General features: G+C 38.0%; 1 protein-coding gene across 7 annotated transcripts in view; it reads right to left on the bottom strand.

Annotated features, from left to right (window-relative positions):
• Window positions 1-8,995: 8,995 nt before the first annotated feature.
• Window positions 8,996-12,858, bottom strand: part of AGBL1 (AGBL carboxypeptidase 1) — a 449,865-nt gene continuing 446,002 nt past the window's right edge. For 6 of the 7 annotated variants that reach the window (XM_069956680.1, XM_069956678.1, XM_069956681.1 and 3 more), the window contains one exon: window positions 8,996-9,806. In XM_069956680.1, coding sequence (XP_069812781.1) covers window positions 9,485-9,806 — 322 coding nt within the window. In that variant the 3' untranslated portion in view covers window positions 8,996-9,484. The remainder of the gene's footprint in view (window positions 9,807-12,858) is intronic. The other variant, XM_069956679.1, reaches the window with a different exon arrangement.

The raw sequence follows: 12,858 nt of genomic DNA on the forward strand, positions 1-12,858 counted from the left end.
ACTCCGGCTTTATTTAGTAGATAGAGGTAGAGGGGGAAAAAGGATCTGGGTAACCACAGTTTTGCATGCCGTTTTGAAGAACCCTGAGTTTGTCAAAGCGTCACTAGCTGCGAAACCATCGTCACCCATATCCTTTCTCCCCCGCTACCTCGATCGACTGAATAAAGGCGGATTGTCTGTTCACACGAAATGGTAAGTGCTGTCTATGTTTTCTTATGAGAAGTACTCCCTAATCTAGTATGATTATCTTTTTTTGTTCTTATTCCCACTTTTCAAATCATCATCGAGTGTAACATTTTTCCTATAAGCTACTAAAGATCTCTTACTCATGACCTCCCTTAATACTGGGTTGCTTTAAGCAAATACCAGTACTTATTAATAGCTTTTTTAACACAATATTTTGGTTGAAATCTCAGTTTTCATTTTCCTTTATTTATTAAAAATGCAGGAAGGTGAATATCTACCAGTCTTAAAAAAAATTGCTGAAGCTAAAAAGGAAACCAGAAAGTATCTGCTGTCGCATAATGAAAGAAAGTTTTTTTTTAATTTCCTATTTTGAAGCCACAAGACCTCTTGGACTTAAGGGTTTATCAAGTGTTAGAAAAACATGTCCACTTTCTTTAGAGACAGCACGACTTGTCTCTAGTTTGGGTGGGGTTTTGCAAATCAGTTCCATTGTCAATGGCAGTTCCATGGAGCTTAATTGCAAACCACACCTGAACCAGAGACTAGAGTCATTTTGTCTCTGGAAGAAAGTGGCTATGTTAACATTAGATAACCACTTTAATGACAGAAACAGTTGAATGCCTTCCTGTAGTATTTTGTGAGCTAGAAGTTCCAGGCTCACAACAAGTCTGTTGCAAAGAGCAGTTATGGGCCCATAAGGAAAGATACAAATATATATCAATCGAGGGCACAAAGATAATTAATCATATTTAGAAAAAATAATAATGTTAACAGTTATTAAATTAAAGAATAAACAAAAAAAAATTATTCTCTTTAAATGTAATTAAGGACCATAATTTTTAACTAAACAATTACAAAACAATATTCTGATGGGACAGCAAAACCCTTAACAGGTTGCAATCCACTTTACAACCATTTGGTGGCCAAACACAGGCTAATACTGTGGCAGCATATATAGCACATAGCTAGAGATGAGCGAACCTTGAGCATGCTCGAGTTGATCCGAACCCGAACTTTCGGCATTTGATTAACGGAAGCTGCTGAACTTAGATAAAGCCCTAAGGCTATGTGGAAATCATGGATATAGTCATTGGCTGTATCCATGTTTTTCAGACCTTAGAGTATTATCCAAGTTCAGCAGCCCCAGCTAATCAAATACTGAACGTTCGGTTTCGGATCGACTCGAACCCGAACCTGGTTCGCTCATCTCTACACATATCTTAACTAGTAATGAGCAAACATGTTCATAAATGTTCGAGTGTTCCTAATAACATGACATACATTTTTTGTGTTTGCCGATCATGAACAATTTGTTGATCGGAAATGTTCTAAGAATAATTTTCAAACATATTCAAACATGCGAACATTTAACTTGAGATGTACGCAACTGCCCAATTTATGCTTTGCACCTAATAATCTGTACGCATGTGCGTAGAATGAAATGTACGCTTCTATGTACTTTTGTTATTTGTTCGTGAAAGTTCGGGGAACATGAACCGAACCGATCACAATTTTATTTTTTTTAATTTATGTTTGTGTTCGGGATCTGAACCAAACATCAGGACGTTCGCTCATCACAAGTCCTAAAAGAGTATCGTGATATAGAGTATTTAATTTGTTCTAAGCTCCTTATCTCATAATACACATTTTGGGATAAGTTGAGCTGCAGGGAAAGGTAAGGAAGTGAATACCTGCATGCAATGTGACTACACCCCTAGCTGTATTTAAGAGCTCATAAGCTTTTAATGTTCATATGCTAAAAAAAAAATGCAAAGTTGCAGGCAAAAATGCAAATAAATCAGGATAAAAAATACACAGGGCATCCTTTCTAAGTGCTTAATGTTGTGCTTTGTATTAATGTCTGACATTCTGTACCTGGGAGGAAAATGTGCTTCTTCCTAATTAATCCCGCTCGCTGGGAATGTTAATAATTTCTCTAGCTTTAATACAAAGGACCTTTCCTGACCTCTACAGGCTGTCTGAGAGAAGTAAATGCAGTAGAAAGGAAGATGGAATTGAGAAGTATTAATGGCTTGCAGGTTTTATTATGTCAGATACACTACCACATGCTTCCTGGTACAAGCTGAGAAGCACTGGGAGGTTATCAGGGAACATTTCTAAACCTCTGATTTGGCGCAGATGATTCTCTTTTCAGACAGCTTTTGGTGTGTTTTTCCTTTTTTTCCTTACAATAGGATATGTTCAATCAGCATGGAATACACTCTGGGGAATGGCTACGATTACTGATTTAAATATCAAAATAGAATTAAAGGATTTCAAAGGGAACATAAAGGCACAGGTATTGCCCAATAGGCGCCTCTGTTCCCATGGCAGGCTTAGTCAGAGGTACTTAAAAGCAAATTAATACCAGCCTTTATAAGTATTATACATAAGAAAAGAATATTTTCAGACTCGAACAAGTCTGCATAATAGAGGTAGCAAAGGTTGCAGTTACATCTTGGCCCTTTATGAAGATGGGAGCATAAGAGAGCAGTTGCAAAACTATAATTATATTATGACATAGTCACACTAGATGGAGCTATCTTGCTATACAAAGCAACACTAGGTGGTAATCACATATGGTGATTAATCCACTGATTTAAATCTGATTTTAAATAAAAAGCACATTGTATCTGAACCAAATTCTAGGGCTAAGGGTATGTTTGTGCAGCGTTTTTTAGGCTTTTTTTTCCCCCTCGCCTCAAAAAAGCTATAAACATACCCTGAATATGTAAATGTAAACAATTCTCCTTGGATATCAGTGGGGAAAATACTTGACAAATACTTAAAGGGGTTATATAGGATCAGAAATATAAATGGTTTCTTTGGTCAGGTGTTGGTATAGGTGAGCTATTACCTACCTACCAATCCTGTGGTGACAATTCCTTCAGACAATATGCAGACTGCTCTAATCATTGTTTCAATGTGGAAATTTGTTTATGTTTTAACCCATTAAAAACCTTGAAAAAACGTGATTCAGACAGTGATTTTATGTAGCTGTACATAAATGCATGTGGCCGAAACCACGCTCTTCCAAGCTCCCCAAGATGGGACGTCTTTAGGTTTAGTGCCTAGGGCAGCAGCAGCTGTTAATACAGCCCTGTATGTATCTCTAAATTTCAGGTTCTTCATATTTATGCCATGCAATGTAGGGTTCCCAGAAGCAGTACAATATGTTCACCCCTGCCTTTTTTTTTGTTTAGTTTATAAATCTAATTCAATACATTATTATAAAATGCTATCAGAACACTTAAAGGACAACTCCGGCGATGCCATAAAAAAAACACACACTTAATACTTACCATCCCTTGAGTGACGATTGCTGCTTGAATCTCCCGCCAGTCATGCCCCCGTCAGACCTTCCTCACTTCCGGGTTTCAGTGAAGTAAATGGGAGAAAAAAGGCTGCCTTTTGATTGGCTGGAGCGCATCACATGGCTTCCAGCTTTCTCAGCTAATCAGGGCTGAACAAGTTGAAAGCCATGTGATGTGCTTCAGCCAATGAAAAGGCACTTGCGCACCAGCAGCTTTTTCCTGCACCCATTCACTTTAGTGAAAGACGCCGAGGAGGAAGAAGACCAGGCCGGCCCCTCTGCTCTGATGACATGGATACAAGATGCCGCCAGAAGCGGACATGGTCGACAGTTGTTAGGTATGTATGCTTTCTTTCTTTCTCTAATACTGACCAAATGACTGATGGAAATACTATGTGTGAACATAGCCAAAAGGCGTAATCATTCAATGTCCACATACATAAAAACACAGCATTTACAGATGTGTCTACTCTTAGCTTTCCTTTAGATTCTAATTTTTCATGAAAGTAACTCGACACAACATCAGGATATCCATTCAAAGCACTCTAAAGGCTTCTTGGAAATTCAAGCAGAGGCATCACTAAATGTGTGTGTTTACATGTGACATCTTTGTTAGGCTATGTTCACAAAACGACAACAAAAGAGAAAAGGTGGATGCCTTTTCTGTTTAAAAAGATGTCTGTTATTGCCGAGATGTGATTGTCAATGCAATGCATTGAAGTAAATGGAGTGACGGACACCCAATGCACACAGTGTATAAAATAACAGACGTTGTCTGCGTGGACGTCAAAATAATGATTATGTCAATACTTTTCTGTCATCTTTTGCAGACAGCTGATGTTATTTTTTAGTTGTTCACACACATTTTATCATTTTCATTGTCTTTTCACCGTTTTTTACTATTCAATTTAATGGACTTTTCAACTAAAGACACACCCCAAGGCCGATTAGTAACCCCAAACTAAGTAATGTACCAGCAGCCCTCTTTGCACTGAAAGGCAACCAAACAGCAAAATGACGGTTGTAATTTTTTCATACATTTTAACATAGTCTAACGGACATTTTTGTAATTATTCGTTCCTCAGGGTAGTGTGCTAGATCATGTGAGCTAAAAAAAACTGGAAGTTTGTTCGAAGCATAAGCTACTCTTCTAGTAAAGTAATATTTTTTCACATTGCTCCTGATCTTTCCCCCAACTAAACCGCAGATTTTGGTCTCTTGTTCTTGTGTTTAGTTTTAAGAACTGCCTAAAAGATACTCGGATAGAGGATTCTTCAGCCCCAAGTCCATTATTTTACATTCGGAAACATTGAATTGCAGTTTCCATTGTTTGGACCACTTATCTAGCAAAGCTAAATCATTTTCCATATTACTGACCCCTCCAGGAATATCAACCATATTGCACACTTTTGTGTTATCAGCAAACAGGCCTTACCTACCAAACCTTCTAACATTTCACTTACAAACACCTTGTGGCACTTGTGTAACTAGAGATGAGCGAGTAGTGAAATATTCGACTTTCGAGAATTCAAATCGAATAGGCATCGATATTCGACTATTCGAATAATGGTGCCTATTCGATATTCGACTATTCGAACGAGTATTCAATCCCATTATAGTCTATGGGAAAAAAAATTGCAGCACTTGGAAATCAAAATTCGACCACTTGGAGGTCACCAAGTCCCCCCAAAACCTTCCTTAACTATGCAAACTCCTCCGGAATGACACTGGGACATTAGGGGGAGCATACCTGGGTGCACCCAACACCCCAAAATCGCTGTATAATGCCACTCTCTGCAGTTGTGAAGGAAAAACATTTGCGAACGCTTTATGAACATTTTTTGGCAATGTTCACACATTTCGTTCGTATTTCTTGTGCAGTGTTACATACATGATTCCAATATGCGTCTGTAGAGCGTCATGTTATTTGCGTACTGCTGTACGAACGTTACTGGAACAGTATGTATGACGTGCCTTTTTCTGGGCTACTGGAACAATATGTATCACGTGCCTTTTACTGGGCTACTGAAACATTATATATCAAGTGTCTTTAGTGGGCTACTGGAACAATATGTATAACGTACCGTTAGTGGTGTTAAACAGGGACACTATAAGTCACTTGTACACACAGGGTACTGGAATGAATACAACTGCTAATGCTGATGCTGCTGTTATATCATCTATGTCTTAGCACTGAGAAGTGCTTTTGATTCAGAGATGACTTTTTCACTTGATCTTAGCCCTGAAAAGGACTTTTGGGTTCTGTAGTAAGCCTGCCTAACCAAAACGCTACTAAAACCTATCTCTCCCTGCTGCAAGATCTTTCCCTGGCTAGGTTAAAAGCTCATCTGCGGTCAAGAGGCGGAAGTCAAGTATTTAAAATTTGAGGTCATGTGGTTCAGCTATCCAATGAGCGTAGACACAGTTTTCGCGCTGCGTGCATACTCCCAGGGTCCCTCACGGCCTCCCTGCATGGTCATTGGATTAAAAAAAGCTCCAACTGCAATGGGAGACCTTTGGAATGTTTCCCGCGTATTCGCCTCACTACTCAATTAAATTTGAATCTTTCGAATACTGCAATATTCGATTGAATACCTACTTGTTTGAATTGTATTCGCTCATCTCTACTTGTAACTAGTCTTTGCTTGGAATATACACCATTAACACCAAACATCTATCCTTCAGTTAACAACAAATTCACTGAACTATTCAGGGATTAAACTACTCTAATTACTCTCTCAGCTCTTTATGGGAAACTTTATAAAAAGCTTTGCTGAAGTCAACATACTGTAGGCGATATCCATAGCACCACCTTCATCCGTCACTTTTGAAAACTATAAGATTAGTCTGACATGATCTGCCCACAATAAAGCCATGCTGGTTTGTATCCATCAAACTGTTGCTTCTTATTTGATCAATTATTTTCTTTTTTTCAGAAGAAGAATTTTCGTATTTTTTTTTTTGTTACTACTACCGATGTTAAGCTAACTGGCCTATAGTTACTGGGCTCTTCTCTACTATCCTTCTTGTGGATTAGTATAAATAATAAAGAATAAAATATTCAATTTATTAATCATCGAAAACACTAGATACATATTGTTATACAGTACACATATTTTATTATCACTGTATAATTTATTGCACAGTACATTGAAAATCTGGTTAGTAGAATAGGTAGAAGTTAAAAAATTTTTGCAAGATTTAGTTTTTACAAAACTGCAAATCTTCAAATCAATTTGCCATTATTTAATCCTAATACACCATATAAATTAGGAACCAGTCACTCCTGGCTTTATAGATACAGGAAACTGTCTGGTCACTGTGGAAAAAGTGCCAGAAAATATCTTGAAATTATTATGTAAAATTGGCGTAAAGTCTTTAATAAATTTGCCACAGAGTAATAATAATCAGGGGATATTCCCACAGCACTATCATATCAACTTTTTTCAACATTTTTATTATTGGAGATAAATAAATAAAATAGTTTCACTGTCGTTATAACTTTCAAAATCTAAATCAACAGTAGATGTGATATAAAGCAAATTTGCAATTTACATTCATTATTTATTTTTTAGTTATCATGGAAAACAAGGCACTTCCTGTTTTCTGAGTTTTTTTTTCCCCAGGCTATCTGAGCATTTACAGAGAGAAGGCAGTCATGAGATTGACGGACACATTGAGCCGTACTCTCTGTACTGGCCGGAATTCCTGTGTTTAGCCTGTTTTTTTCAACCAGCACAAGTCAGAAAATCTGCCTTCCGGAGACTGGACCTGGATTTCTGGTAAGTACAGCTTTTTTTACAGCATGATAACAACAAAAAAATAATGAATGTATATTGCAAACTTTCTTTATATCACATCTACTGTTGACTTAGATTTTGAAAGTTATAATGATAGTGACACTTTAAGTTCTACAGCATCCTCAAAGAATTTAATTTGCATCATTTACCCTGTTACAGCCCTTAGAAAGAGGGAAACACATCAACAATAATTTCCAAACCACCAGGTGAACCCTATTATACAAAATTCATAGACATACTATGTATTGCACAGAACAAAAATTTAAGCTGACACTCCTGCATCATAAATCAAACCACAACCATTAGAGTGAAAACTCATAAACTTTAGGTCACATGTGGCCCAAAAGACCCTAATGACTCCGACATAGATGTGAACATAGCTTTAGTGTGTTTTGAAAAAAATCATAAATATTATTACAACCACTGATTATTCCACATATAAACACATATAACATTACAATTTACAATAAAATCCCTGTAAAAATGTCAAACACTGCCGCTTTCTTCCAGAGACAACACCACTCTTGTCTCCAGTTCAGATGTGGCTTGCAATTAAGCTCCATTCACTTTAATGGAACTAAGTTGCCAACCCCCACCCAAGCTGAAGACTAGTGTGGTGCTGTCTCTGGAAAAAAATGGATATGTGTTTTTTTATGCTGAATAACCCCTTTAACTCAGTCACTCACTATGCCTGATACCTGCTACACCGTATACCATGTGATATCTATCCTGGCTTATTGGTTTCCTGACTGTAGCTTGTGTCCCTGGCTTTGTGTTTGTATCTTGACTTGGTCTGTATTTTTTTCCTTTATTTTTTACTCTGGTTTGCCTCATTGACTCTGTTTATTGCCTAGCGACTTTGTACTAGTTTTTGCCTCTCCTGGTTTTTGTCCTTGTCTAGTAATTGTCTTATATTTGTCCTTTGTCCTGTTCCACCTATAATAGTGTAGAGGATGTCTCTAAAGGCCCTATTCCACGGAACGATTATCGGCTGTATTCAGCCAAAAATCGTCCCGTTGAATAGAAGGCAACGATCAGCCGACATTGTTCATGTCGGCTGATCGTTGCTGTCTTTCAACATGTTGAAAGACAAACGTCTGTGATAGCAGTGATTTGCTGCCGCTGCTCCGTGGGACAGGAGCGGTGGCAGCAGACTGCCACTATTCTCACAGCACTCCAATCTAATTAAGGTAAAAAACTAGTGTTGGATTAGAGCATCATATACACTGCCTGTCAGGACAGGTTAGGGTACACACAGGAAAGACAAGTGCATCCCTGGCGCTGTCCCACACTCACTTTCACTGCCTTCTTGCCCCAACAGGTCCTAAGCGACTTGGACAACTTAAGGCCCTATTCCACAGGCCGACTGTGAGGAGCAAACGGACGATCAGCATTCACCCGGGCAGCTCCCCTGCAGCTCCCCGCGGCCCCTCCTACACTCACCCGCTCGCTGCCACCACGTGTAATAGCGGTGGCAGTGAGTGGGAAACAAGGAGCAAACGAGCGTTGACAGAGCTTGTTTGCTCCTCACAGTTGGCCCGTGGAATAGGGACTTAAGTTGTCCCAAATCGCTTAGGACCTGTTGAGACAAGAAGACAGTGAAAGTGGGCGTGAAACAGCACCAGGGATGGACTTGTCTCTCCTGTGTGTACACTAACCTGTCCTGACGGTCAGTGTATATGATGCATTAATCCCACACTTGTTTTTCACCATCATTAGATTGGAGTGCTGTGATTTTTCACTTATATTTAGCAGATCTTAATCCAGCCTTAGACCGTGTGCACCCATCTACTACTACCACAGAGCTCTGCTGCTCCTTTTCTTAGGTTGATCTATCTATCTATCTCTTTACCTATTTGTCTCTCTGTCAAAAGGTGCATTTACCATTGTAGTGCTACACATATGCAGTACAATACAAAACTACTTGACAAAGCTAAATATACTGAACAACAATGAACAAAAACCTTAGTTTGCATTGCCCATTTAATGTACTTGTGGCCCCAGTTATAAACCTACTATTTACTTGTGTAAGTATTAGCGCCATACACTTCAGGATTCCATTTACACTTTTGTCATTAAACATTAAAGTATTAACATATCAGTATATGAAGAGAACAATACATATACAGTATTCCTAGATTTCTTTCATGTTACTTTAGTTCCACAATATAACATCTACTACATATTAATACAGGTAATGACCCATTTGGGTTTTGCTGGAGTTCTCAAAACTTTGCTCACATAGGGAAGAAGATGCCTCTGGAGAGCAGCCATATTGCTTAGAGGACACCGTCAGAGACTTTATAGTAGAACAATTACACTTGGCGGTGAAAGCTTCTTCCTTCATAGTTGATGTTGGGGATTGGGTTTTTCTTGCCCCATGATCTTGCTCTGAAAGTTTATCTTCGGGTTTGGCATCCGTCTCCAATACCTCCGGGTCTGAGCAGCTATCGGTGTTGTAGTCAATCTCTTCTTCACATGGCGGCTCATCGTCGGTTTCAGTACTGCTGCAAATGACAACGCGACAAGAATTAGTGGCGCACACATGATTAAGCTTTTCAGATATCAACCCATTTCCAGCACAGCAAAGGGATTAAGCAATTATACTGTGTAATTACTTAACCATGTAGCAAAAGGCATTTTACTTTCTGCACTGCAAGAAGAAACTTATTACTCCTTCATTCAGCAAACTGTTGTAAAACATTTCAGCTTCTGTTGTGATCTATTAAGCAACCAGATTATTCTTCATTGTGTATTCCTCATATACACTCATTGAGGAGGCTACACACACATTTATAAGTACTTGCAGGTAATAAGAAATGTAATTTCTAATACTCTTCTTCATGACGATATATGAGGTTTATGGCATTTAAATTTCACAGTATGTAATGCTTTCGGAATCTGATTTCATTGTAATGTGTTCATGACGGAATGACATTGGATTATTCTTGTTTTTTTCTAAAACAACCACAACGCAGATATTCACTGAATATATATATATATATATATATATATATATATATATATATACAGTAAAGCATATAAAGTTTATCTAGATGGATGATATTTATACAGTTTATCTTCACTATGTTTACCATGACTCACAACGAACATAACAAGGATCATTGAGCTTTGGAACAACAATTCCTCCTAACCACATCCTAATCTAATCTAACCTACAGATCACATGCATTAAAAATAGAGCCCCCAGTATGGAGAAAACAATGATACATAGCTACTATCTCAAGATCACATGGCAGGGGATCACCACTACATTTTACAAGTACCGCCTTAACACAATATGGCTGTGTTCCCACATATTTTTAGGTAAAAAAAAGACGTTTTTAAATTAACAGCAATTTTTTATAGGCTATGTTCACACTTGTTTTAACAGCGTCTGTTGCATAGCAACTGTTGGCTGCAGGGCTGCATTAAAGACGTTTTTTTTTTTACAATTGACTTGCGGGCACCGCCATTCACTTCAATGTAATGTGTGGCACTGGCCGACTTTACATTTTGTGAACAGCTTTTATTTCCCGATGCTGTTCACTAAACAGCATCCGGAAATAATAGGCAGGTATATTATTTTAACATACGTTCTAAAGAACGGGTGTTAACATAATGATGAGTGAGTACAGCGTGCTGCTTTTAAATGCCACCCCCTGCAGTAAAGAACGGATGCTGATTCCATTGCAATCAGCATCCATTCTTCACTGAAATATTACATTGTGTCAACATAGCCTTTCTGTGTTTTTAATCCACTCCTGGTTTTGGTTGCAAAATACTAAGCAAAAATGCTGTGTGAGAACATAGCCTTAATTCATAAATTTTTTCCCACACTAAGGTTATGTTCACACAACATATTTTGATAAAAAGAACAGCTGCTGTTTGCAATTAAAAAAAATTTCAATTGAAATGTGTTGCCTTGAAATTAATGCAAACAATAGCCGTTGTTCACACAATGTACTGAACAACAGCCGTTGTTCGCTACTGTCGTTAAAGTTGACATGTTAATTATTAATGGAGGTTCTGCATTGATTTTAATGCTATTTTTGATGCTGCAACCGCTGTTGTTTTACACTCAAGACAAAGGCGTTGTTTTGAGTGCCAAACAATGGCTGTTGTCTGTACCATGTGTGAACATAGCTTAAATATATATCTTTTTTACAATTTGTTCCCACACAACTATTATTCTGTAGATTTTTTTTCTATGACAAGACGGTGCCCGAAAGTCAATTGTAAAAAAAGATTGTTCCTGCAGCTGATACTTCTCGAAACATGCTGAATGCAGCCCGGTGGCCAGAAGTTATGCAATGGACGATGTTAAACAAAGTGTGAACATAGCCTTTAGAATAATAGCCATAATTAATAACGACTGTCCAATTAAGGAACATGCTCATTATTTACAACCTACTTTTGTTCCTCTTTGTAGCACCCCACATTCGGAAATTAATAAGTAAAGTTCTCCTATTTTGATGATTTGATGATGTACAACACCGGAAGCATTCGCATGTAACACCATTGTGCCCTACTTTTCTTTTTCTTTGCCATTTTTCATAAATTAAGCTGAATTGTTTATTTAAAAAAAAAAAAAATCTTACAGAACATCAATATGGAATAACATGACTGTTGTATGTTCAAGTGAATAGCAAAGAGGACTATAATTTTCTGCACCCGGACTTGACATATTTATTAAGTCAGCAAAGTAATTATTAGATACTTGCTTTCCATATCACAGGAAGCTTCCCCCCCAGAGGCTGACTTAGATGCAATAAATGTAAATGAAAGTTTACAGTATGTGCAGAATCTAACTTCAGTGCTTTAGTATAACCTGAATGCACTGACTTTAGAAGCCAAACAATCAAGACAAAAAAATAGATTACTGATTGTATAGTGACAAAGCATGCTCCAAACATTACATTATTGCTGCTAAACCTAAGAAACTGTATGCTGAAACTAAGTTAATTCCACTTAAAGAGTTTCTGCCAGTGTTCAAGGATACACACTCTAAAATGACATAAAATATAATTGTCTTATTATTATTTTTTCTATGTTACTGTCAAAATGACTACGCTTATTAGTATGCACAAATAACAATGTCAGTGTTCAAGCATTACTGCTATTTATATAAACTTCTCACTTGTTTCCCAGATATGTCAAAAGTTTAGCACTGGGTCTAAGTCCTGAGACCTAGTTTGATTATAAATAATAACTACATAAAGCATGTGGTAGCATGCTCCATTCCCTGGCCAGCCACCTGATATGACTGATTGTAGGAGTTTGGCTCCATAGATAAAAGTGACACTGTCACCCTCTATTTGTATTATGACTGCTCTCCACAGGTGTAAAGGGTAAATGTTACAGCTTTCATTACTTACTTTATATCACACCTTATGGTGCTTGTTCTGGTAAAAAGTCATTTTTATCACCTGTGGATTGGTATATGTGGGCGGGGCCTCACAACCTATGTGCCACATCGCTCTGCCCCTAGCGCCACTTAGCCCTGCTCCCATCTGTGACGTCATCACCGCATAGGCCCCGCCCCCTCAGTGGGCATTG

The sequence above is a fragment of the Dendropsophus ebraccatus genome, chromosome 1 (assembly GCF_027789765.1).
Source record: "Dendropsophus ebraccatus isolate aDenEbr1 chromosome 1, aDenEbr1.pat, whole genome shotgun sequence".
Taxonomy (NCBI): domain Eukaryota; kingdom Metazoa; phylum Chordata; class Amphibia; order Anura; family Hylidae; genus Dendropsophus; species Dendropsophus ebraccatus.